At 35.9% G+C, this 27,929-nt stretch overlaps 1 protein-coding gene across 3 annotated transcripts; it reads left to right on the plus strand.

Annotated features, from left to right (window-relative positions):
* The first annotated feature begins 693 nt into the window (after positions 1-693).
* On the plus strand, positions 694-27,818 carry LOC140883574 (protein VASCULAR ASSOCIATED DEATH 1, chloroplastic). Of its 3 annotated transcripts, none has more exons than XM_073290101.1 (18): positions 694-982; positions 1,439-1,498; positions 2,571-2,629; positions 2,975-3,062; positions 11,216-11,311; positions 11,395-11,496; positions 15,350-15,450; positions 16,897-17,081; positions 17,732-17,772; positions 17,875-17,962; positions 18,096-18,182; positions 18,337-18,391; positions 19,779-19,845; positions 20,432-20,531; positions 26,283-26,344; positions 26,435-26,477; positions 26,619-26,893; positions 27,266-27,818. In XM_073290101.1, the coding sequence occupies exons 1-18, from the start codon at positions 785-787 to the stop codon at positions 27,506-27,508; spliced, it is 1,950 nt and encodes a 649-aa protein (XP_073146202.1). In that variant the 5' UTR covers positions 694-784; the 3' UTR covers positions 27,509-27,818. The 3 variants fall into 3 exon arrangements, with proteins under 3 accessions (XP_073146202.1, XP_073146203.1, XP_073146204.1); XM_073290102.1 differs by having other exon boundaries at positions 2,579-2,629; positions 2,997-3,062; positions 27,266-27,815; XM_073290103.1 differs by having other exon boundaries at positions 904-982; positions 2,579-2,629; positions 27,266-27,817.
* Positions 27,819-27,929: the final 111 nt, after the last annotated feature.

Consider the following 27,929-nt stretch of genomic DNA (forward strand, 5'->3'; position numbering starts at 1 on the left):
CCAACTTTGATTTTCAAATTTTCATTTTTGTTTTCAAACACTACCAACTTTTAATTTTTATTTATTTTTTATAATTTATAAATGTAATAATTTCTACAAATAATCACCACTTTTTTCACATCAAGAGTGGCAAATAGTGTCTGCTATAGTTCTACTTGCTCCGAGGCTTTGCCAATCATATTATGACCTCTACAACGATCGGTAGATTTGTTGATGTTTAATGTCGATGTGGAATTTTTTTTTTGTCATACCGTTATCTTAATTTTGCTGCTATTATACTTTTTATGTTCTTTGTTACTAACAATATAGCTTTTAAAAAAAATCTTAAACAATAGTGTTTGAAATAAATTATAGGAAGCACTTCTCAACTTTTTTTTAATAAAATATAATAAAATATCAAAATATTATTAAAAAAATTGAAATGTGATTTCTATAAATTCTCACGAACACTACAATGTCTCTCTTTTTTTGGTTATGTTCTTTTGTATTTATTTTTATATATACAAGTATAGATCGGCCAAAACGATCACAATTTGACCATGTTTTCTCTGAAAAGAAAATATTCCATGGTGCCACTTGGGCCAATGCTCATTGGGCATAGGTTTGAAGGTAAAACGGTAATGGGCCGGAACAGATCAAACTCATGGGCTTGAATTCATAAGGCCATTATATGTCTTCGTAAACGGCATTCAGCCGAAGGTTGACGATACAAGGACTTCATTTTCAAACGCACGTAGACTTTCGTAATAACAGGCGATCAAGCTAACCGACAGTCAGTGCTGGTATGGCGGCAGTAGCGTCGGAGAAGATGACGGATCTCACTCTCGCCGCTGCTCCTCCGACCGCTCAATCCATGGATAATCCCAGTGCCTCATCGAATTTCTCTGAGGCCGACGAATCACTGCCGCGCGAACCTTCAGCTGAATCACCCGATCAGTCGTTGAATTCAGCGCCCAGTCCTTCGAAACAGCTCGATTCGAAGGTCTCTTTTGTGCTTTTAAGCGTAATCTCGATGCTTCAACTTTCACAGTTGTCATATTATTGTTTCTGGATAGTGATCGAGGGGTTAATAGTCGCGAAGAGAGAATTGGAAAATTCCGATGGGCTAGTCTTATAGAGGAAGAAAACTCGAATGTACTAGTTGAATATTTTAAATTTTCCTTCGATTGTGATCGTTCAATCCGATTTAGTCGAAGTACTTTTGTTAAGTGATGCAAATTTTTAGTGGGTTCAACTGTTCATTTTTCGGGGTATAGCTAAAATAGGGTATACTAGAAAGAATATGTCTCAATGGGGGGAAGATATTTCCTTCCTCCCCTCTATGCGTTTTTATTCTCCTTGATGTGAGAACAATATTTACACAGCATCAAAATAATGGTGCTCCTGGATCTTACTGTATATGCATTGGCTGATGGTAAGTGCCATGACTTTGTTTCAGAGTCAACTTTTTTCGAAGGTTGAAGAATACCGGCAGCTGTTTCGTCTTCCACCTGATGAAGTGAGTAGGTTTTCTTCATTCAAATTTTTTTTCCCTCCTTTTCTTTCCTTTTTTCCCCTAGATTTGCTTGATTTATCGCGGTTTTTCATCATTTTTAGTTTTAGTACCTGTGTGCTATGACATGCAGAACATTTTATGTATCATGCAATCTTACTATTGCAGGTAGACTTGTTATTTATCTTACCATATCTTTTTAAAATGTTTGAGATTTTTTTTACTGTAGTTTAAGTTCTAGTGATTAGTGAATAATATACAGAAGAAGCTTAAAAACAAACTTAATTGTTTGCATAAGCTTCTTTTATTGTCTCCAGAAAGAACTGCAACTTGTATTCATCATATCTGTGTTTGTGTATTAGAAGTAAACATTATCGACACTAAAATTCAAATAACATTTGATCTTGTACTCTTTATCTTCATAATTGGATCTTCCATTCACTTATTGAGGACCAATGTGCATGCCAAATCATTTGGATAGTTTTGTGTAAAGGATACAGTTTTGATTAAATGTCTGTGAAAATCAGTTAGTTATGGAGACTTAAAGTTCACGAGCAAAATTATTTTATCTTGGAATGCTTTCCATTCAACTGCTTGAGAAATTGGTTGTGAAAAATATTGAATAAAATGAGAAAGTTGAGATTTTGTATTTTTATCAAAGATAGAATAGGAGTCTGATGCAACTTGAGTGAGAGGAGACCAGTAATATTTATTTCTTAAAGTGTCCCCTTTCAATGAAACTGGACAAGAAGTCTGTCTATTGACTTCTTCTTGGTTTTTTTTTTCCTTTTAAACTTTGGGTGTTGTAGCATTTATACTGTCATCATTCTTCGCAACCAGATTTCAGAGCATGTGGGAACTCTTTTATTCGTTCACGACTGGAGAGCATAATGAAGAGGAGACACGAGATCCACGCTGCAAACCCTAACTTATTCTAAACTATGTCTTGTGATATGATGATATGAGAATAATTGATGGAACTCTTCTTTATGTTTTGACTTGTGAGACACCATATTTTCTGATTTTTTGCTATCTTTCTTGCAATCAGCACTCATTATTTTATTTTGTTTACCTGGAGTTCTATAGGATCTTATTCAAGATTTCAACTGTGCGCTACAAGAGAATTTTCTTCTTCAGGTAATTGATTATCTTTGAGTAATTAAGCAACTTTGGTCATTTCATTTTCTCAAAAAAATGATTCCTATTTCTCTCGGCAGGTATTTTATTTTATTTTTTATAACGTAAATTTCCATGAGTCACTCAGATGTTGTGTTGCGCCTACAATTTTTGCTCATTTTCATTTTCTCAAAAAAATGATTCCTATTTCTCTCCGCGTGTATTTTATTTTATTTTTTATAACATAAATTTCCATGAGTCACTCAGATGTTGTGTTGCGCCTACTATTTTTGCTTGATTGTCTTTCAAGTTTTTTTAAGCAAGTGATTTTATGTAAGGCCATTGAGCTTCTGACTTTAGTCATAGGTTGTGTGATTTTTCCTTGCAGGGCCATATGTACCTATTTGCACATCATATCTGCTTTTACTCCAACCTATTTGGATTTGAGACAAAGGTTAGTTGTTGAATTTATAAGCTCCTGCATCTTTGCAAATATATATATATATATAGTTTTGACCCTACACACCCTAGTGTGCAGGATTTTTGTGAGCTACCACGAAAACCCATAAATCACTTGCTTAAATCGATTTTGATACCACACACCCTAGTGAGTTTTAGCGATTTCTAAGAAAAAAATGAAACACTAAAACCCACTAGGTCGCTCACGAAAATCCTGCACACTAGGGTGCGTGATATCAAAACTATATATATATATATACACACACACAAACACACACATACTTGTGCGACTAAAATGATTCACATGTTTTTAATATTGCTAATTTTGCGAAGATATAATATCTTCAATTGGGCAGCTTCTTGTAATTTTATTGAATTGGAGTTTAAGTGTTCAACCATGTGTTAAAAAGTTAAAATGCTTAAGCATGCATATGATAATTGATGTAAGCATGGATTACTCTTCTCAAATGAATTCTATTGTCCTACCTAAATATGTCGCAGAAAGCCTAAAGTTCTAAATGGCGATAAGATTCTGGAATTCTGGCAGCAGGACATAGTCTGAATACTCCAAACACATTCTTATGAATTCTAAAATCCATCATAGTCACCAGGATAACAAAACACTTCTCTGGAATCTCGATCTCGGTTTAACTTATAGAGTTTTCTGTGTTCAATTTGCAATGTCCTAAACCGAAGGACTAACTTGTAACAATTTCAAATATTTTGGAGACGAATTGTGACAAGTAAAAAAAAAGGGGGTTTATTGCAAATTTCTTTTGCTAATGCAGTTAAACTTTGAAGTGAGAATTGAATGGACCACTAAACTAATGTGAGAAGTATGGAAAATTAAAACCTTGAAGTGTAAGGTAGCTAGGATTAGGGATTTTTAAGAATCTAGTCATACACATTTTAGGATCCAAGAATTAAGTGATCTGAATTAAACAAGATGGTTTTTAACAATGCAACAATATAAATCAAGAAGTTCAAGAAATAATAAAATACTTTTCAAAATGGCCAATGTTTGGAAGCATTTTTCAGAACTGTCCCGTTCTTGCAAATACAGTCAAATTCACATTACATCACATTCTCTAATAAAATGTCTGAGAACTATATTATCTTTCAATTTATATCTTTCAGCTTAGTTGTTGTTTTTAATTGAACTTTCTATCAATCCACAAAATACTCTCTTATATTTTAGATCCTTATATCATCTTTTAAAATTTTAAAATATCTCACATTAAAAAGACTAGAAATATAGTGGCATGAGTAACACAACAAATATTTTTATGACATGTCATCTGCAGTAAAAGGTGCCTTCTAAAAAAAATAAATCCAATCATACATCACATTTTCCATTACGATTTCAAATAATACACTTTCTCAAAGCACTAAAACACTGCCAAACATTTGATGGAAAGAAGAATACGAGAATGTTTACTTGCTCACAACTCTATAAGTTCCTACTTTATTGGATCTATTTGAATTGAATATGGAATTTCAGCAGTTTTATTAAATTTCATGTCTTTTTCCTACCTTGTATAAGGACAAAAATACAAAAGTGGATGAATCAAATATTCAAGAAAACCAAATGCAAAGAAACATGAAAAGGACAAGAAACAATGGACACATGAAACAGGAATAATGTAGAATATTGAATTATCGGGAGAATACTTTATTGAGATGATATGTACATCTATTTATAATTACAAAGAGTAAATCATATCCCAGTGAATAAGGGATAACAAATCTCATCCTACCTAATTTACAAAGATAATATCTTATCAAATCAACAATATATATTATAAAATAAAACCCTAATTTATCATAATCTACACTCCCCCTCAAGCTTGGTTGTAGATGTTGATGAGACCAAGCTTGCCAACAAGAAATTCATAAGCCTGTTCTGATAGTCCTTTGGTGAGCAAGTCAGCCAACTGGTGAGAAGTAGGAACATATTCAACATTGAGATCACCCCCTTCTATATTTTCTTTGATGAAATGACGATCAACTTCAACATGTTTAGTCCTATCGTGGTGAACCGGATTATGAACAATACTGATGGTTGATTTGTTGTCACAAAACAATGTCATAGGTTTTTCAACCTCAAGTTTCAATTCCATCATAATTCTCCTTATCCAGATTAGTTCACAAACTCCATGGGCCAGTGCTCTATATTCTGCCTCTGCACTACTTCTAGCAACGACAGATTGTTTTTTGCTACTCCATGTTACCAGATTTCCCCAGACAATGGTACAATATCCTGATGTAGACCTTCTATCAGAAATAGATCCAGCCCAATCTGCATCGGTGAATGCATGTACTGCTCTATTTTCATGTTTTGCAAACAGTAAGCCTTTTCCTGGAGCCTTTTTCAAGTATTTCAGAATTCTATACACAGCATCGAGGTGGCCTTGACATGGTGAGTGCATGTATTGACTTACTAGGCTGACTGCAAAGGCAATATCTGGGCGAGTATGTGATAGGTAAATGAGTTTTCCCACAAGTCGCTGATATTGTTCTTTGTCCACCGTTTTTCCTTCAAACATCTTCCCTTTGTTTCCTAGCTCGATGGGCGTATTGCTAGGTTTACAGCCCAACATTCCCGTTTCTTCCAAAAGATCTAATGTGTACTTTCGCTGAGAGACGGAGATACCTTTTTTACTTCTGGCAAATTCCATTCCTAAAAAATATTTCAGTGTTCCAAGGTCTTTAACCTCAAATTCTTTTGCCATCATTTGTTTTATGCTTGCCATTTCTTTGCTATCATTTCCAGTAATAATGATGTCATCAACATACACTATGAGAATGGTGATGTGTTTATTCTCAGAGTGTTTGATGAAGAGAGTATGATCTGCTTGTCCCTGAACATAGCCAAAATTCTTTATTACCTTTGAGAATCTACCAAACCAGGCACGTGGAGATTGTTTCAGCCCATAAAGTGACTTGTGAAGTTTGCACACTGTTCGAGATCCTAGTTGTTCTTCAAATCCTGGAGGTTGACTCATATAGACTTCCTCTTCAAGTTCACCATTTAGGAAGGCATTCTTTATGTCGAGCTGATGTAGCGGCCAATCAAGATTTGCTGCCAAGGATAGAAGAATTCTGATAGTGTTGGGTTTTGCAACAGGGGCAAATGTTTCAGTGTAGTCAATGCCATATGTTTGAGTGAATCCCCTGGCTACCAGACGAGCCTTGTATCTTTCGATTGATCCATCAGCTTTATATTTTACAGTGAATATCCATTTGCATCCCACTGTATTTTTCCCTTGTGGTAATTCCACCAAACTCCAGGTGTTATTTTGCCTTAATGCATGCATTTCTTCAAGTATCGCTATTTTCCATTCTGGGACCATAAAAGCATCTTGAACAGACCTGGGAATGTTTACACTAGACACATTCGAGATGAAAGCACGAAATGATGATGATAGATTTGAATAGGAAACAAACTTTGAGATAGGGTGTTGAGTGCATGGTCGAATACCTTTTCTCAAAACTATGGGTATATCGAGATCAGAAATTTTACCTGACTGAGGATCCACGATCGGTTCATCTTCTTGGCTGTGGATAGGATTCACAGTGTTTTTATTTTGAGGTTTACGTCTGGAGTAGACTTGCAACTCTCGTTGTGGTATTGCTTTTTCTTTTGTTTCCAAGCCTGAAATATTTTCTAGAGAATTGGGTGTATTTTCTTGGATCTGATTAGTTGTGGGAAGAGTTAGTTGGATAGGATCAGTTGCGGGAAGAGGTAGGTTATCCCAACAAGCTTCATCTAAGCTCCCCCCCTGAAGCGAAGTGGAGAAGAAATAAGGTGTTTTTTCAAGGAAAGTGACATCCCGGGAGACAAACATTTTCCGGGTTTTGGGGCAGTAGCACCGATAACCCTTTTGAGTGGGTGAGTAACCAATGAAGATAGTTTTGATAGCTCGTGGATCTAGTTTGCTGCGGTGGTGGGTATGGATATGGACAAAGGCGGTGCAACCAAATGTCTTTAATGGTAGTTTATGGGTTATGTGGAGGTGAGGGAATTTCTGAATGAGGAGGGATAAAGGGGTAGCAAAATTTAGAGGACGACTTGGTAAGCGATTGATGAGGTAAGCGGCGGTTAGGATGGCATCCCCCCAGAGATATTTTGGGACATTCATAGTGAACATTAAGGCCCGAGCAACTTCCAACAAATGGCGATTTTTTCTTTCGGATACCCCATTTTGTTGTGGGGTATCGACACACGTACTTTGATGAATGATTCCATGTGCCAACAAATATTCACCCAGGATGGTATTGAAGTATTCTGTACCATTGTCAGTGCGAAGAGTTTGAATGTTTGTATGAAATTGTGTTTGAATCATTTTGTGGAATGCTGTGAAGATTTGACTTGTGTCAGATTTGTTATTAAGGAGGTAAACCCAAGTGACCCTCGTGTGATCATCAATAAATGTTAGAAACCATTTTTTTCCTTGGGAGGTCGTGACTGGAGAAGGCCCCCAAATATCACTATGAATGAGTGCAAATGGTGAAGACGGTGTATACGTTTTAGAAGTAAAGGGAGATCGAGTATGCTTAGCCAAGGGACAAACATCACAATCAAATGTATCAAGATGTTTATTATTGAATAATGAAGGAAACAAATGTTTTAAATACGAAAAACTGGGATGGCCTAACCGATGATGCCATAACAATATTTCACTAGACCTAGAAACAAAAGTAGAGGCAATATTCGAAACTTGAGTAGGAAGACCTTCAGGCGGAGCAACCTCCAAATAATAAAGACCATTGTGAATCCTAGCACTGCCAATCATCTTCCCCGATCGTGGGTTCTGAAACTGACAGGAGAAAGGCACAAATTTAGCAACACAATGATTATCAAGAGTGAATTTACTAACAGAAATGAGATTGCATGCTAAGGAAGGGACATGGAGGACCGAATTGAGGACAATATCTGGCGACAAACGGATACTACCAATACCCATAACAGGGGTCATCGACCCATTAGCAATTTTCACAAAAGTGGGACTCGAATAATGAGTAAAATTGCAAAATAAGCTGGAATCTGATGTCATGTGGTCGGATGCACCGGAATCAACAATCCAAGATCCTAGACAAGTAGAGTGAAGGGCCCAAAAAATCATACCAGATTGGGTCATTGAGCAGGACCCAACAGGGGGTTCGGTGGAGGGATTCAGAGACATTTGACGCAGAAAATGACAGTACTGTTCAATCTGCTCAATCTGTTCCTTGGTGAAGGGTGCAGCTGGTCCAGAATTTGCAGGATGATCCTGGATGATTTGGGTGTGAAAACCGTGCGTATCCCCTTTCTTTCTGGGCTGCCAGTTTGCGGGCTTACCATGTAGTTCCCAACACTTATCTTTTGTATGTCCAGGGCGCTTACAGTGCTCACACCAAGGGCGTTTGGATGTACGTGGAGTAAAAAATGATGTTTTGTGTGTCACAAGGGCAGAGACATCAGGGGCAGACTGTTGGCGGGAGAAATCATCGGATAACATTACTTTTCTGCGCATTTCCTCACGTCTAACATCAGCAAAGGCATCTTCAGGTGATGGAAATGGTTCACGTGCAACAACTCTGCCACGAACATCATCAAGGTTGCGGCTGAGGCCAGCCAAAAAATCGAAGACACGTTCTTTTTCCAAGGACTGCCGGATTTTAACGCTGCAGGAAGCACATGGCGAAGTATCTTCAATAAACAGATCCAATTCTTGCCAAATATCCTGAAGTTCAGAGAAGTATTGGGTGACAGATTTCTCCCCTTGTTTGATGTCTTTCAGTTTGGAGCGAAGCTCAAATAGTTGAGAAGAGTTTCCAAGATCGGAGTACATCTTGCGAGCTGCGTCCCAAACTTCTTTCGCGGTTTGAAACCAAAGGTAACGCCGACTGATTTGGGGCTCCATTGAATTCAGAAGCCAAGCCATAACAATTGAGTTTTCGGCTGTCCAGGTTTTGAACGAGGGGTCATTGTTGTCAGGCGATGGTAGATCACCAGTAAGATAACCCAACTTTCCACGACCGCAAATTACGATCTTGATTGATTGAGCCCACTGAAGATAATTACGCCCATTTAATTTATGGGAGGTAATTTGTAGATATGAAAACTCGCTGCCGGAAAGAGAAGCGATCGATCCATTGGATTTCTCAGCCACTGTGTCGCTGGAAATCACAGAGACAGTGGAAGATTCTGCCGACATAGTGCTATAGGTGGGCCGCTGAAGAGGAGATTAATAGAGTGGACTGCGGAAAATTATGGCAGAGAAGAGAAGAAAGATGGGCTGGACGAGAATTGAGAGGTCCTGGCGCTCTGATACCATGTAGAATATTGAATTATCGGGAGAATACTTTATTGAGATGATATGTACATCTATTTATAATTACAAAGAGTAAATCATATCCCAGTGAATAAGGGATAACAAATCTCATCCTACCTAATTTACAAAGATAATATCTTATCAAATCAACAATATATATTATAAAATAAAACCCTAATTTATCATAATCTACAAATAAGATGAAGACAAACAAGAACAAGAACACGATTTAAATGTAGGTGTGGTGTTCAACCTCGAAGTAGATAGCTGCTTGTAATACTAGATGATGTTAGCCACAAAAAATTACCTATGAGTCCTTTCATGATACCCAAAATGTCCTAAAATGTTTAAATACGAATACAGATACTATGGCAGCAAAACCTTGACCAATTGGCTATTAAACATTTCAGACCAAATTCCTCGTAAGTTTTTATTTGACGCAACTCCTTCAAAGAACAAAAATGACTTGTTCAGATTGAATGATACAAGAACTGATCCCAGTTTGATTTGTTTGCAAAATGAGAAGATAAATTCTTCAGCCTGATTGTGTTTATGGCTCTAATGAAAGGTTTATATTGACAGGAAAAAAATTAGTGTGGTGAACTTGTGACCGCAAGGTTGTAAAAAGGACAAACTAATTAAGTTTCATATTTAATTATATACAAAATAACATGAGTTTCTCTCTGTTTTTTTATTGGGAAAAATAAAATAAAAACAAGGATTGAGCTTAATGTATATAAAAAGTAATAGTAAGTTCTGTTGTATGCATAATTATGAACTTGAGGATTCATGGAGGCTTACGGTTACAGTACCGGTTTTTCGATTTTTTACTTGTCAAGTTGGAGTCGAACCACAAATCATCGGTTTCGTTTATGATTTCGAACTGAAACAAAACAAATGATTCCCATTGGGAGACAATTTTCTGTTCATAGTTCAAATCAAACTGTGGTTGTGTCTATATATAGCACAACTTAAGATAAATATAACAGGTTGAATAGATAGTCTAGACTAACCTGTAAAATCATGTTTACAGCTAATAAGAAAATAGCAAGAAATAACAAATGAAGGACTTAAAGATTACATACCAATAATTAGTAAAAGGAACTTGGCCCATAATTTGATATTGTGGTCATGGCTTCAATCACATTGATCCATTATAACTTTTCCAACTTAAATTGGTCTCTCCTGCAAGCTTCGCTCGTATTCTTTTAAGTTGCTCAATTGAGACTTATTTGAATATCTCAGCGATAGCTGTCACGATAAGACTTCTAGTCACGTGACTCATGTTTGACGAATCCATTTTTTACTTACAAGCGTAATCCTTCTAGTTTTGACTTTTACTGAAGTCCTCAATACCTCGTTCTATGATAGCCTCGATGTTGTTTAATTGGTAAGATCAAAGCTTCAAGAGATCCTCCATAAAGTTGTTCATCGATTAGGATCATGGTTACACCACATGGATAGATCTCTTATCTTGTTCATTCATAGATAATAATTCATTCCATAAAGATGAGTGTGCTATATAAATATGCTCCACTGATTCTCAGGATAAAGCATCCGGAAGTTGCATGCAATATATTGTTTTTGCTCCCGTGTTGAGTCTTGGATATCTATTGTTTAAGTGCTTAATACCTAAAGAAATATTACGACGTCTTGTAGCAAGATAAACATCAATATGTTTGTTTTTTCTATCTTATATATGCATTTTTGTTTTTGATGTTATAATGTCTCCAATGCTGTCAAACAAGTTTTTGTGCAGTCCCAGTATTTTGCAGACCACCTTTTCAACTAATTTACCTTTATTAATATTTATCATGGATTTATATTTCAGAAAATCATTCCATTTCTTGAAGTCACGTCTGTACGAAGAGCAAATGCAGTAGCTGTGTTTCCGACTGCCATAGAAATTATAGCCGGAGGAAAGAAGGTAGAAACCTGCTTTTGTTGTTCTTTTGGTGTTCTTCAGTTAATTTATTGGTCTCTGTTGTAAGTTTCGTTTTTTTTCTGCAGTACTTCTTCACTTCTTTTTTGTCCCGCGATGAAGCTTTTAGGCTCATTAATGATGGTTGGCTGCTGCACAGGAATGGGTCAAAGGAAATTACGGATCCGCAGGTATCTAAATGGATCTAGTTTCATGTTCAGAATCAAGGTCGACTTGGTCTACAATTGAGCTTGATTTGCCAATATTGCTATGTTAAGGGCCTCATTTATTGCTCCAGTATTCTCGTTTGAGCATTGTGGTTCCTTTTTATGCTGAAGATCTTTGATTTCTGTGCTGAGCAGTGTGTTTTAACTAGATGTACTGGCATCACATTTAATAATTTAATTCTTCATATTATTTAAAAATTTGAGACATATTCTGAGGAGAAGGATTGATACCAAATTGCCATATGCTTCTCATCAACCCATCACAGTTTTGTGTGATGGAAGTATGCATCTATATTTTGAGAAAATGGTAATATTTATCTGGTTGTCAGCTGATCTCAATCTAGTTTTCCATTTCTCAGTCTCATTATAGAGACCACTCAAGCACAGCCCTTGCAAAAGGCATGCCTAAGCACAAGTCGCGTATAAGGTGCAATATTTGCTCTTGAAGAAACATAAATCACAATTGCTGGCCCAAATGCTCGTTTCAGTTTAAAAAATCCTAGGGCCAGCTCAATTGAATAATGCCCAACATGCACTAGCTCATAACTCTTTAAGGGTTTAATTTACCTGCAAGCATGCAATTTTTCTTTCTAATTCTGTTTTCAGTTTCACAGCAATTCAAATTTTTTCTTTTGTACTTTGCGGCAATTCAATTCCAGCGTCGGCAATTTTTTGTCTTTTTTTTTAACTGCACTTTAATTCTTGCGTCAGATTTCTCTCCTCTTTGAATCTTTCTCTTTTAGTTTAAATAATCCAGCAAGTTCCTAAATTTTTACTCCCTAATTATGTCCCTAGTCTTGCAGTTTGGTTACGATCTGCACACACTAAAACCGGCTTAAGTTGGAAAATCCCATATCTGCAATTATTTTTTGCAGTTTATATTATTATTTAATATTTTGTGAAATATTTTTTTTGTTTTTTGTTGCTATGTATTATTATAGTATAATTCACTTCATATACGCACTAAAGATTATGCCTGTTGCGCATACTTTGATCAAGTCCGTGCCTTGCCTTGTGCCTAAGGGCCAAGGCTTCATGAAACCCAGACGCCTTAGTGTGCCTTCAACAACAAGGGGGTGGTCTGTTCTCCTTGTCTTTGCTGCTGGCAAACAATCTTCATATTCCAAGTCATGCGAACCCTTGATTCTTCTTCCTGAAACTGATATTATGGTGCCGATATAGATTGAAATTCCATTATGGTCCAATTCTGACTGGTAATAAATGAAACACCAAGCCATAGAGGAAGGAGATGATTTGTGTCTTGTTTGGGAGGAGAGGCTTTCACATTCCTAATCCGGTAAGGTTGGATGGCTTTGTTTGCCCTAGCCTAGGCAGGCCTCACAAGGAGTATTCCAAAGCATCGTTCAATGCCAAGTGACACCCATATTGAGAAAACTCAATAGAGTAAGAGCAGGACAAGGACTTCCACTATTTCTAAGGGGATCTTAAGCATATGCTCCGCAGCGGCAGCATCCATGTGACACATGCCTGGGATGGGTGACTTTCCATTTGATTCAATTAACTTACCCAAGCTGACAGTAATTCTCCATCCGAAAATGCTAAGTCTAGATCCCCATCATCTCAGAACTCTCATATAGGTCCGTGTAATTATTAGGCACTTGAAGGAATTTAATATAATTTATCCTAGGGAAAAAATTTGAAAGACGTTAGGTTAAAGGTTTAATATAAAATCGTTAATAGATTGATTTTGATTAATATAAGTTCTATTAATTTAGTCAAAGTTAACGCGCTTAATAATATTTTAAATTTTATAATTCCAACAGCAAATATGATTCGATGAGAGATGATGTATATAAGGTTACTACTTAAAATCACAACATTCTGTAAATTCCAAGAGATTGTTCAAAACTTGAGTTTTAGAGGATATCCAAATTTAAATTTTACAATTATTATTATTTTGGTCATCACAAACTATTTGATCTTGTGAGTATTGGAGTTGCAAAACCTCATGAGATTTTAATTAGTGTTTCTTTATTGCATCCTCCAAGTGATTCTGTTTCTAATTCTGACAAGTGCAGGTTGTTTCCTTTTGCTTGATTATCAATTGGAGTATCTGTATGACAGTATGATTCAGTGGATTTTATGTTGAATAAATCTGAACAAAGAGCGGAGAAAAATATATGTAGAAAACAATTTTTCTCTCTTGGACAAATATGTAAACCCTAGATACATCAATTTCTAACCTAGATTTCCTTGTCATGCAATAGGTCAACACAGAATGAGGATATTTCCTCATATAATATTGCTATTATCCGAATGTAATAAATATGTTGATTGTCCAATTACATGAAATCAATGATTTACTTTCTAACGACATTATTATCAATTTCTCGGATAATTAATTTGGAGAACTAAAATGGATTGAAAGCCTTGCTATGGGATCAGTGAACATAAATTTGTGTGCGATAGTGTAGTTGATTATTAAGCTAGCTATTATTTTACATATTATGTAAGACATATAAGAGAATTTTAATGAATATTTGGGAAAGTGGTTTATTATCGATGTCATTTTTTTTATTTTTAAAATTTAGATTATTTATACTTAGAAATGTGTATTGGAAATTCCTGTAAATGTAAAATTAGCATCCTAGATTTTAAATAGAGTTATGAGATTTTGCTCTGCTTTGGCGAGGGCTCCTAGCTTTACCTGAATGATGTAAACATAGTTCAAGCATGCCATCATGCAGGGATGCATTGCATAAAGTAGAATGTTTTGGCGACATTTAGAAAGACGCTAGAGGTATCCGGTTTGTTAGTTGATCCTAATTTAGTCGTGCTGGTAAGGGTCTCAATATTTTTCAGATCTATTTTCAAGAGTTTGGGTGACATCATTTTAATTCAGCTTTGCAAGCATGTAACAATGCAAGAACCTCACATCTCTTCATTCTTTGAATACCATCTTTTATTTGTGTATGAAACTTTTTGTAGAAGTCTGGTGTTACTACCCTAACCTTCTGATATCCATCACTTTCCTTTTTAGGCGTGAATCTCTTCTGTTTTGTATTTTCAACCGAAGAAGAAATGATTTTTTTACAGATACTGTAGTTTTTTAGTTGTGATTTCTGCACAATTATTTAGACAATACTTTGATGCTCATGTTTTTAGAGGCAAGATCCTCTTAGAGCGTGCCATTTTCTTCCTTCCTCGATACTAGTTGCAAGGTGAATTAAGGAACATTTCTTTGAGGTGAGACGCTTCCTTGTAGAATTTGGTGTGCATGTGAAACATGTGGATTCAAAATTTTATTCCTGGATATGACCCAGAAAATCCATATCTCCTACTGTTCAAAATGCACTTCCTGTTGGAATCTTATTCTGCTTTTCTATCAGGGTCGTCTGTCTAAATGTTGAAACATAAGGGCTCAATTGACTGTGCCACTTCATTTAATTTGATTTCAGTTTGTATCTTCCGATAAGTTTACTCAACTGAATCTCCAGATTAACCATTTGTTACCTGATTACATTTAGAGAGATCATGTTCCCTCCAACATGGAGCCTCTCTTTCTCTGCTTTCGAATTTAGAGTTTTTTTTTTGTTTTTGTTCACTTTTGTCGATATTTAAAAATGCAAAATCAATTTCTAAATGCTAAGCGGATCGATTTCTTGGGTAAATATCTAGCGGAGTAGTTCTGTTATTGGGGTTGATTGGCACACATATTATCAATAGCTAAGAGGTTTTCTGTAACTTGTGTAAATAAGTTTGTAAATATCCATTTGTAATTTTAGTTTTATCTGCCACTGTTGCAATTTTAAGTGTTCTCTATATCTTAAAAACCATTTTTCTTTCTTTCCTTCAGGAGCTTAAGTCTGATACAAGAAGCCAGGAGAATGGAAGTTCGATGGTTGAAAAATCAATTTCGTCTGGAAAATCTGTGGATGACTCAGATGTTACTGAAAGGTATTCGACTTTGCTATCATGTTTACTCTTTCGGCTGGTATGTTGTTTTAGACCTAGTAATAAAGTTACCTTTTCGGTAGAGTGTCTGTCTGTAATGGCAATGTAACGGCTTGCGAGTGAGCCTCATGATAACATGTTTCTAGTAATTTGGTTTTATGATGATCACCTCCAAACTATTTTCTTCATATAGAAAAGATGTGAAATTCTATTCGCATACGTTGATTGCATTATTTGGTTGAGTGGAGTGAGGCTTCTCCATCTTCTTCCCAAAAGTCAGGGTAGAAAATGCATAGGATTGCTATGAAGTTTACGCTCAATCGATAATTGGCTGAATGATTTCTATATTTCTCGAGGGTATATTCATACAAAGTATATAGGAAGGTCATCTATTTTACGTGTTGTCTTTGGTTCAAAGCTTTGTCAGTTTGTCGGAGTTCGGCCTGGTTTTGATGTCCCCGAGATCAATTAGGGATTTCTTGCAGCAGATCTTGGTCGCGATCTAGGTAGGAGTGGTAGAATTTTTTGGGTGGTGGTAGTTCGTTGTATGCGATGGCTGGTTTGGTTGGAGAGAAATAAGAGGATTTTTGACAATGAAGAAGAATGATGATTGCTGGGACAAAACTCAGGGTCCTGGATTTCAAAGAATGTCGAGTTCAAATTTTTTCGGTTACAAATTTGTATAGGGGTTGGAGTCTAATATTATGCTAAGCCTTCCACCAGTTTTTGAACCACTAACTAAGCCCAATCAGATTTTTCAAATTTAATCCAATATTCTGTGAATACATTTTTGCTACGACCACAAGGAATACAAGGTTGAAATCCATTATTTATAAAAACACCCCGTCCATGACCTCCCATTGAGTCATTTCCTCGTCCATGTCTACAGCCTTGTTCCCTAATGCTGATTAATTAGTTGAAATTTATATAAACACCCCATCCGTTTTTTTCTCTCTTTTTGTGTGGACCTCTGATCCACTTTTTGTAATTAATATCATTTATTTCCTTATTAATATAATTTGGTTTCCTATAGAATAAAAGGTCTTATTATTTTTGAATTAGTTCTAACAATACTATATGTGGACAACTTGGACTTGAGTTGCTTCATTTTAGCTATATGAATAATACATAGCATATAGATGATATAGTAGCGTGCATGCACTTGGAAAATCCATCTTCATACTTCAGCGAAGTGGCATGGTTTAAATACACTCTGAGATTAATGCCATCTCACAAAAAAATATAATATATCATATCTTATAATTGGTGTGCCGACTTGCTGCCTCGTGCAATTATTTGCAGCTTCACATGAAGGCAAGACCGTCTTAGTGTTGCTCGTCAATAGTTACTTCTTGTTCATGACTTGTCGTCTTAGAGTTGCTTGTCAATAGTTACTTCTTGTTCATGACCAGTTAGGCAGTCTGATTTGTAACTTTGCTTCATGGACAGGGATATGGACAGTACCACCTTGGAGGATTCCAAGACTTCCGGTGTTAGTGAACCTGAGGTTATCTTGCAAACTTCTGGAGTGCAAATTGGGAAAAAAGAGGATGTCCAAACTGCTCAAAATATAGAGTGTTCACCATCTGAAACATCTTCTGCTTGGCAGCCAGAGGATGCTGATGCACCCCAAGGTTTTCCCAGTTCATATGGAAATTAATTACTATTTGACTTAAACTTAATTCAACTTCTTGGTAGGCATCTTATATTCCCTTTTACTATTTGAAATAAAAGCACGCATATCTGCCAATGATTAAACATGTTGATCTATTAGAGTTTAATCTTTTATATAACATGTGCCATTTTATCATCCTAGTTTGCATATATTTTAGATTGAAATCTTCCTGGATCTCGTGACTCAATTTGTCCAACTGTTTTCTCCAAATAGTCACGACGACAAACTTCTATTGTACTGAACTCCTATTTCTGGAGGGCAGTCAATTGATGTCAATTTTTAATGTCCTTGTGCAGTATTTGATGTTTTATTGGAATAAAAATGTGTTATATTTGTTGGATAGCCTCTCAAATAGATGTAGCCTAGGTGCCACAAACTGGTATTATGTACTTCATGAATAAGTTGTGTTATGGTGGTTTTCTAACCATATTATATCTAAGTTTGTTGTAAAGCCCCGTTTAGTATTTTGGGACAGAGCTTACCTTTGATCTCCAAATTTGCCTATTTGACCACATTTATTAATTTTCTCTGTTTCCCTTGACCCTTTTCCAATTTTCTGCGTATTCCGTTACTGTTTCAACTATATCTTGAACCGAGGATTCATTGCAGTTCCTGAATGCTACACCAAAGTTGCGGAATCAAAGTTTCCGGTATTTTAATTTTTTTCACTTTGTTATTCTATTTAATATGATTTGTTTTGATGTTGATGTTGTATGATCTAGTAGTTTTAAACCATTGATATTTTGTTACAGATTCCTGTAGAGGAGTTTTTTCAGCTCTTTTTTTCAGATGATGGGGCTAGTTTCCAGGAGTCGTTTCATAAAAAATGCGGTGATAAAGGTGATTGGGTGCAGCCAACTGAAAATATTTATTCAAATATCCATTTTATTTCATGTATATTTTGGGTGGCAGATATTGCACCAACATGTAATTTTTGCCATTTTTTTACTTTTTGCCATTTTTTTACTTTCAGATTTCAAGTGTTCTCCATGGCAGCCTCATGATAAATTTGGGCACATGTCTGAGGTGTCTTTTCAACACCCAATTAAACTTTATCTTGGTATGTCGTTTTTCAAGTCTAGTTATATCAGAAATGTGCTCACCAACTGCAGTGATACACAGTGGAGGTTCTTTTATCTGGATTTACTGGAAGGTAGAAAGATAACAACTGCAGTGGTATGCCATATCTTATACTCTCTTTTCATCATTGCCAGGTGCAAGATGTGGTAGCTGTAAGCAGATTCAAAAATATAGAGTTTATAGGAACAGGTAAATGACCGTTAGTATATGAATATATAAAAAGTGATTTTGCATTGTAATTATTATATCACTTCAGTTGCAAACCATTTGAAACATTCAAAATCTAGACAAACTTCTCGAATTGATGTAAGTGGCTTGCGACCGATAATTCATCCTCTCACCTCATCTAAATGACTACATCTAATTGATTCCTGCCAAGAAAACATAAACCTGTCTTTCTCCTCTCGTTTCTGATGACACACTCTGCTGGTTAGACAGTTCCACGTATCGTCATAGCAAAGTTCCAGTTCTTGCCATAAGGCCCATAACATCATCATCTGATTTTACTTTAGTGGTAATTTCTTGGGTTCCTTGCTTGGACGACCATCATTTGGTTTTTAATTAAAAATTTGATTGGAATTCTCAAGATCTGAACATGTATCACAGTTGCATCCCCACGCCTTTAGCTACATCAATGGTTTCCCAATTGTAGGTTCCATGGAGTTAATCACATATGAAGAAGAAGTTGATAGTTTTTCTGGTTTTTTAATTTCACTGATAAGGTAGCCAAGCCTTCCTTTGCCATAGAAAATCAGCCTCCCTGTATTCCAAATATTTTTTTGCAATCAACCTGTTAATAGTGACCTGAAGAGTTCTTGAGCCCTCTGAGTTGTTGAATGAAACAGTCGGGTTAAGACTAGGCCACGTTGAAGCCTTCTCTGCCCCCCTATTGTTTGTTTAACACCTGTTGTTGCAGTCTTTACCTTGATTGAGTGCTGATCATAAGCATAGGGCTCTGATACCTTGTAGATTTTAGGAAAGAAATGGAGAAAAGCTGAATATTTCTTATTTATTCATGGATAAGAGTACATACAAATAAATAGGATCAAGAGAGCAACTTTAGGACCAACTTTAGGACCATAAAATCAGAGTAAATAAGAAACCTTTATAAATTCTTTTATTTGTGGTTTCCTAATTATTTCAGATAACAATCCCAATTAATTCTCCTTTCTTAAAAAAAAAGGATAACAATCCCTTAACTAACATCCAGATTTATTATAAATGCTACTAAATAAACTTCTTATCTAATCCTTACTTCTTTGGTGAGAGACTCTTGATACAGTCTGAAGCCCGAACTAGATAATATTCATGATATACAATTTCTGAACAGATGCACTTCTTTTAAGTTGTCCCACTGCCAAACTCAATTTTTCTTGGCTCCTAACTTGCACGTGAATTGTGAGTGGATGACTCTTATATGCATGCAGACCGCTAAATTATTATTTTCTGATGTACCTTAATCATTCTGTCAAAATTGGCGTAGATCAGTGTAGAATCTTCCTTATTTTAAGGCTTTCTGGTGGTTGTATGATATTGATTGGCCTTACAATTTTCCTTATATACCTAATTGTGCCAGTCATTTGATTGTCGAAACTTCTCAAGCAATCAGTGACGTGCCATATGGGGACTACTTCACTGTGGAGGTATGGATTTTTCTTGATGTAATTTAGAATAGGTCAATGAATTTGTTTTGTTAGGGACACCTGTTTTATGTTCCAAAACTATCAACCTTTTCACCCTCCACCTAGTTTATTTGAAAATATATATAACGGAGTGATGACCACATCACAAGATGGCCCCTTTCCAGAACCGAGAGGAGACGAACAAACATGCGTACATGTTTGAATAAGTTCTTGTTCAATTTGATCCTGAGTTGCATCAATTATAAATTGTCACTCCTCCTTTCTTGCTTTCCTTTTTGTGTATTTCACGACAAAATCTTGTCCCTTATTCGTAGCAATTGAGAAGAGTCAATTAATCTCTTGCATCAACCCGGGTACTGATAATAAAAATCACTCCTAAGTTACATATCCTGATATCCTTCTTTTCTATTTCAAAACATGCTTCACCACTCTCTTTTACCCTTAAATATTATCCGCACAAATATCTATGATGGAGCTCACGTGTTGCTTGTGAGAACTTATCACTTGATCTTTCCTATAACCTGTTGGCATTGAGATGTCATGGATGCCTTCTATGTATAATCCAGCTCTGATCCTCCTTTGACAGGGGCGTTGGGATGTGGAGAGAGATGGTGATGATTCACAGCCTGGCTGCTTTTTGAGGATCTACATCAATGTCTCTTTTTCCAAGAAAACCATGTGGAAAGGTTTGTCTTCGTGGTTTTCTTATACTTCACGGGAAACCCATGTTATTTTGTGTTAAACCAATTCCATGACTTTATTTATCATCATGGAGTGAAAACATTTTATCCGATTCGAGGTTTGATTGGGTATGGTTGTTTCTATTCTGATTTTGCAAAAGGCAATAGGCCTATAAACTATACTGCTCCTTTTACAAACTATATTCAATTTGCCAAATGTTTTCATACGATCATTTCCAATGAATTGTGATCCCATACAACCATGGGCTACTGAGCAAGAGATGATTTTGGTCCTGTGCTACTTAACAGAGCTGTAACAAATGAAACTTTAATTTTTGTAGAATACCTTTAAAATTAAAATTAACAGAGGCCTGTGTAATATTTTAAAAATGTATGCTGGATCCTGAGTGAGTTTTTGGGTGCTAGGTATTGACTTAAACTAAAATCTCGTTGTTTCTTCCATGTTGAGAACTGGACAAGTGCCTGCACCATGACTTTGTAGCACATAGGTGAACATCAAGTAGGCTACTCAGCATCTTGGTGACAGGTACCATCAAAAGGGATAGCAAACCATGAACATGACTTCCTAGGGTAGGTTCAAGCAACCCTAGGGCAGGACCTTCTATGGTTACAATAACAATGACAAGAATTATTAAAATAAAAATAATAACAACAGATAGTTACAATACCAATATTAACCAGAATCAGAATAATAGTTGTAGCTGTAATTGGTTTCCTTTCAGATGATTTAATAATTATGGAGGAAGTAATAAGTTTCAGTATTAATATAATTGTAACAAGTATGATGATGATAAAAATAATTTCTATAATGAGATCATCATCATCATCATCATCATCATCATCATCATCATCATAATAATAATAATAATATTATAATAACAATAATAATAATTATACTGGACTTTCAAAACTAATAATGGCGGTTATGTTAATCTATACTATCTATACTATATTATAAAGCATTAGGGCCTTAGACTAACTGTATTTGGTGACTTTGGTGTAACATATTATGGCAGTTATGTTAATCTATACCATCTATACTATATTATCGAAAATACCCCTTCCAAATTACAAAAATATTAAATTATTACTTAATTATAAATATTATAAAAACCTATTTTAGTAAATTTATCACTTATCTAAATCTAACATATATCTTATCCACATTAAAAAATATTTTAAATTTATTAAAAAAATTATTATTTTTTATCTATCTATACTATTAAATTTTTACATATCACTCCTCAATTTTAAAAAATGAAAAAACATTAATTTAATTTAAAATAACAAAAGTTATAAGTATAAATAATTATTCTAAATTGTTGCGTGAAATGGAGCGGTAGTGCTAATAATATTAGTAATGGTTAATGTTAAAAATATTTAATTAATTTGTAAAGTGGAAACTAGTAGCAATAATGCTAGTACTATTGTTAAATAAATTAATAGGAGCAATATCTGTGGTAGTAATACTTATATTGTTATTGTTCTTGTTGTTTCTATTATTATTTATTATTAGAAATAATAATGAATTAATAATAATATTATTGTTATAATAATAATAATGGAAGTATTATTATTGTTAGATATAATAGTAATATTAATAGCATTATCATAAGTTAAGTTTTTTTTGAAAAGAAACGATAATATATTATATATGTGAAAGATATAATTACAAAAGGCGGACAAGAGATCTGCGAACGAAAAGGAAAATATCGACTTCCTAGTCATATCAACAGTAAGCAAAAGTCCAATCTCTTAATAAATCTGAGATTGATACATTCTTAAACTCTTAATGTGATCCACTCCAAGTAGTAGCTCTAATCTTGATCTTTTCCTAACACTTTTTTACTGATTCTTCAATATTTTCGAAGATTCTTTCGTTCCACTCCAACCACACCGACCAACAAATACCATGAACCACCATCGTCCGAAAAATTCTCCCTTCTCCCCCTTTTGCCAAGAAGATGTCCAAAATCTGTGGTGAATAAATCCTGTCTTTCTTGGTGTTACCCGAACCAATCTCATCTTCAACAAAGCTCTAGCCCACAAACCGCTCGTGAAAGGACAATGTATTAGCATGTGTCCTATTTCCAACATAACACACACCAATTTGGGCTCAAAGCACTCGAAGGCCATCTCTTATGCATCATATTAGAAATCGACAATTTACCAACACTGCTGACCACGTGACTTGAATCTTTGTTGGAACCGGAACTTTCCAAATGACATTAAAAAAAGAAAAAACAGGAAAGCCGCTATTTGGAAAGAAAGATTCAAAAAATGATTTGACTGAGAAAAGACCTGAAGAATCCCTTACCCCACACTTTACTATCGTCAACCCCATCAATCAATCTAACCCTAATTAAATCTCCTTAACAGTGCGCTCGACGCAACTATTTCCTGGTCATTCAAATCTCTCCGAAAATGAAAATCTCATGAATGGGGGAAGATAGTCAACGAATTGTCACATGCCACAAAATGAGGAATAGGCATATTATGTGCCGAAGAAATCTGAAAGGGAGATGGTTACAAATCCTAAAACGAAGAAACCCCTCACCGTCCATCTTCCCAAAACCTAACTTTGGTACCCTTTAACCATTATCCTCACTAGAGAGTGAAAAACCGAGTAAGATCTAGAAATAAACTTCCATGGGCTCCTGAACGTAACATTCCTTTTCAAAAGCATCCCAACCATTATCTTGTAGCCTGTACTTACTCATAATGACCTTCCACAACGGCTCATTTTCAACAGAAACCTCCACCGTCATTTCCCCGACAAATCCATACTCAAACAAATATTCCTGATTCCCAAACCCCCTTGAGCTTTGGGCTTGCAGACCCGCTCTCATGCCACCAGATGACAATGTGACTCCCCATCAACTCCATTCCGAAGAAAATCCCTCAGATACTTTTCCATCATCTCTGTGATGCCCCTCGGAACCCTAAACAACGACACGAAGTATATCGGCAGAGCGTTCAAAACCGTTGCATCGACATCAACCTTCCCCCTTTTGACAGAGATGATTTCTTCCAACTTGCCAACTTTTTTGACATTCTAGTCAAAATAGGCTCCCAGAATGATATTTTTAATGAATTTCTTCCTAAAGGAACCCCAAATGCTTAATGGGCCACGTCACCCTTCCACATCCTATTTGCTTTGCTAGCTCTTCCGTTTCATCTTCCCCGCAATTAATACCCATCAACACACTCTTTTCCCAATTGATTTTTAATCCCGACATACCACCAAAAGACCTTACCACGTCGGCTAAAAACCGTAAATGACACTTCTCCTTGACAGAATAATGTGTCATCCGCAAATTGAATATGCGAAACCTCTACCTTATCTCTTCCTATGTCGAGACCCCGAATGAACTCCACGGTCTTAACCTTATCGATCAATCTTCCCAACACGTCTGCCACCAAATTGAACCAAAAAAAAAAGACAATGGATCCCCTTGCCTAAGCCCTTTCTGTCCTTGAAATTTACCCCTTGGTCTCCCGTTAATCATGACCGAAAAGGACTCATTTGAAGTACACCCTTGAATCCACTTCCTCCATCTCACGAGCATTATAATAAGTTAATACAATGAGGATAATTAAAGTTTGAATTTTTCATACCCCAAGTACCTCAATTTGGAGAACGTAGAATTTATTAAAAAGGAGATTGAAGGGAAGGATAACATTTTAAGGGGAATGAATGACGTTGAAGAAGAAAGGGTAGATATAGAAATGAAAATTGGAATGGAGAATTTAGGATAAATGGAGGAGATGTGGTTTATTTGATGAAAAAATTGTGAGTGAGGGGGGAGAGGGTATTTATAGGCGAAATCGGGAGCTGGATCGCCATAATGATTTCTGCTCCAGTACAATCATTGCTTTCAGTTTGTGAACTGGTTCACATGCTATATATTTAAAAAGGACTGTTAAAATCCTCCAGTTCAACCGGTGAATTCTGACAAATATTGTTATGAAATAATGGGAATCCCCCATATGAACCGCCAGATTGTTATAGTATGTTGATTGCCCAGGATTGGTTATATTTTGGACAAGGAACTTGGAGTGGGACCACTGCACATAATTGATCCCATTCAGCTTGTGCATGGTGACCAGATATCCTCCCATACCTGATCTATGTGTAATAATTCCATGGGTGATGGTGGCAGTGGTTTTGGTGGGTGATGAGGAGGCCATTCTTGGAATAGAATTTGGTAACAAATGCAGGATTCTGAGAGGTTCTGATACCTTTCGAAAAAAATGAAATAAAATATTATATTCCACTTCTTTGCCATGTGGACAAGCGAAAAAATAAATAACAGGGAAGCGTAACTGTACCTTCATAAATTTAGGAATACACAATCCTACTACGCAGAAAATGCAGTAAACTAAGACAAAAGAATAGTAATTGAATCTGCAATAAGGAATTAATACAAAATATGAAAATAGGTCTTAAAAATCAGGGAAAAAATCTTGAGTAGATTCACACTTAGGTCACCTACGCTCTAGCTCTTTTTAAATTGATTTGAATTCCTTTTGATTTACCCATCACACGGAGACTGGTGATGTAGGTCTTTTGCCGGTAAAGTTGCTTATAAAATTGGTGGTCTACAGCCAGGCTTACTGCACAGCCTTCTACTGGACTGTTGGGTTCTGTCTGTTGGAATATGAGACTTGCGCATACATCTTTTTATATACATATATATATATATATGTAGGAAACCAAATTCTATGAATAAAGATATAAATGATATTAATTACAAAAAGTGAACCAGAGGTCCACCCAAAAAGAGGTAAAAAAATGGAGTCAACTTTGCATAAAATAAGATTCCATTCCCTATACAACTCTGTAATCAAAAAGTTTTTGAACTCCACAGCCTTAGAAATCCAAAACGGAACCTTGAATTTTATCTTGTCTCGGAAATCACCAACCGAATCATCTCCATTGTCAATGATCCTCCTATTTCTCTCCAACCAGACCAACCAACAAATACAATGGACTACCACTCTTACCTAGATTATGACCAAGGTTTGCTGCGAATAAATCCTTAGTTGATATCAGGGATACCCAAACCAGGCCCAACTCCGCCAAAGCTCTAAGCCAAAGATAACCCGTGAAAGAACAATGAACGAGCAAATGGTCCTGGGTCTCCACCTCTTGCCTACACAACACGCACTGGGCACAATGAACAAGTGGGATACCTCTTTTGCATATCTTGCAAGTCGGTAGTTTACCAAGCACAACAGTCCACGAAAACACTTGAACCTTTGACGGAATCGGCACTTTCCAAATATAGTTTTAAAAAGAGGAAACAAGGGATAAGTATTATCCAGAAAGAAAGATTTTTGCGGAAGAAAGCCCTAAAGGTTCCCAAACCCATGCGCATACATATTAATGATAGAAAAGGAAGAGAAATCGGGAAACTGTAGGATGAAGCAGTGATTACTCTTTGGCATTGCACGTCTTTGCTGTGTTGCATCTCTTTCTAAATAAATATATGCCTTTTTATTTTATAATAAATAATAACTTTTTATTTTATAATAAATAATAAATATATGCTTGTTTATCCGTAGGCTGCGTACTTACATTTAAAGTTTATACCCTGGTATCTTATAATGTTAGTTATGGCGGATCTTTTCATACGTTATGTATACTTGTTGTTTTATGCTATCAGGAAGCCTTTTGAAAGTTTTCATCAATACTTGGTTTGAAATACTATTAAATTAAATATTTATTTTCAGGGAAAATAGTGCAGTCCACAGAAGAAGAGTGTAGAGAAGCTTATGCAATCTGGATAGACCTTGTATCTTAGTTCTTCAAGTTTGGCTATTAAATTTTCTGTTTTCTGGAGCTTTGATGGTTTACCTGAAAATTGTATGGACTGATTTTTCAGGCACATGAAGTTTTGAAGAAGAAGAGACTTGAGAAGGAAGAAGGTAGTTTCCTTATTTGAACTACCAAAACATCATTATGGAGTTCGTGGAGCTCCTTTTACCTTGTTTTTTGGGTGTTGGGCATCTGGAGATTTTTGTTCCACTATCTTTGACAATATTGTTATGTTTATTAATTTTTTATAGGGCGTGCAGCCAACCAAGCTCAATTGGAAAAGCAATCAAACTCTCAGATACCCTTAAATTTGAAGCAGAGTGATTCAAAAGTATCGTCAGTCTTGCAAGATTTCAAGGGTGTGGATCAAGGAGTCACTAATCCCCCACAACGAAACTCAATTGATGCATCAGTTGGTTATTTTTTGAGGGATACTTTAACCAAATTCTACCCGTCTTTAAGACATCAATACTCGCCTGCTCTGCTTCTAGTCATCGCCATAGGCATAATTCTCCTTCTAATGCAGGTAAAACCGGCGATCTTGTGTTGTCATGTTTTTTTTTTTGTTGAAATAGCTTGTTTCTTCGAAAATTATATTAACTATAACCATATCTGGGAAAGGCTCCAGTGAACTGGCGTTCATGCTATTATATATAGTTTGGAAAATTTGAACTGAATTACAATTGCAACTATAATGCAAGAAGCACTCAGATCTTAAATCCGTGCTGCATAAATATGCCTTGGAGAGACATTGTTGCTTTTACTTTGAAAAGAACTTGTGCCTGTTTCAAGCAAGAGGCCATCAGTTCTTATATGCTTTAACGTCGTTGACTTCGACAATGTTCTCAAGTTATATAACAAGTATTTTCATTTAACCTCTTCCTTCCCACTGCTGCAGATAAGCATTGTTATTTTACTAAGTCGGCCTCAGCAAATCCAAGTGATTACTCAAGGAGACCACCACACGAGAAGCATGATAGGAATGACTGCAAACAAAGCAGATGCACTCACCTCACTGAAGAAGCAGATTAAATATCTCAGGGAAGAGATGCATTTCATTGAAACTATGCTCGAAAAACTGCAGTATGAGCATTCACAACTGAAAGGGAAACTGAAAGAACTCGAGCTATGGAGAAAATGAAGGATGTGACGATATTGATAAATGCTGACATTCTTTTGTTTTTGCAGGGCATAACTTACTCTCCAAGTGTTTCCTTTTTTTCCCCTCTTGGAATACTAAAATGTTGTTGTATATCGAAAGACCGGTCCGGTGTCGTGGTGATAATGCAAAGAGAGTTACAATGTAGTATTGCAAAGTACAATATTTATACACACACTCTAAAGATTTGCTGATTGTGAATGGAAATGGTGCATGGTCACTTAAAGAACTAGTTTTTATGTATATTTTATCCGTTGATCATAAATACCGAGTTATAAGTAGCATTAGAAATGTTTTTTATCCCAAAATGTATAACAGTTTAGTTGCCCTTTTAGCTAATATCTCAAGGAACTCAACCAAAAAGAGCATTTTCTTATGGGTTTCGGATCACTTGTGCTATATC

This window comes from Henckelia pumila, chromosome 2, assembly GCF_033568475.1.
Source record: "Henckelia pumila isolate YLH828 chromosome 2, ASM3356847v2, whole genome shotgun sequence".
In the NCBI taxonomy this organism is placed as follows: domain Eukaryota; kingdom Viridiplantae; phylum Streptophyta; class Magnoliopsida; order Lamiales; family Gesneriaceae; genus Henckelia; species Henckelia pumila.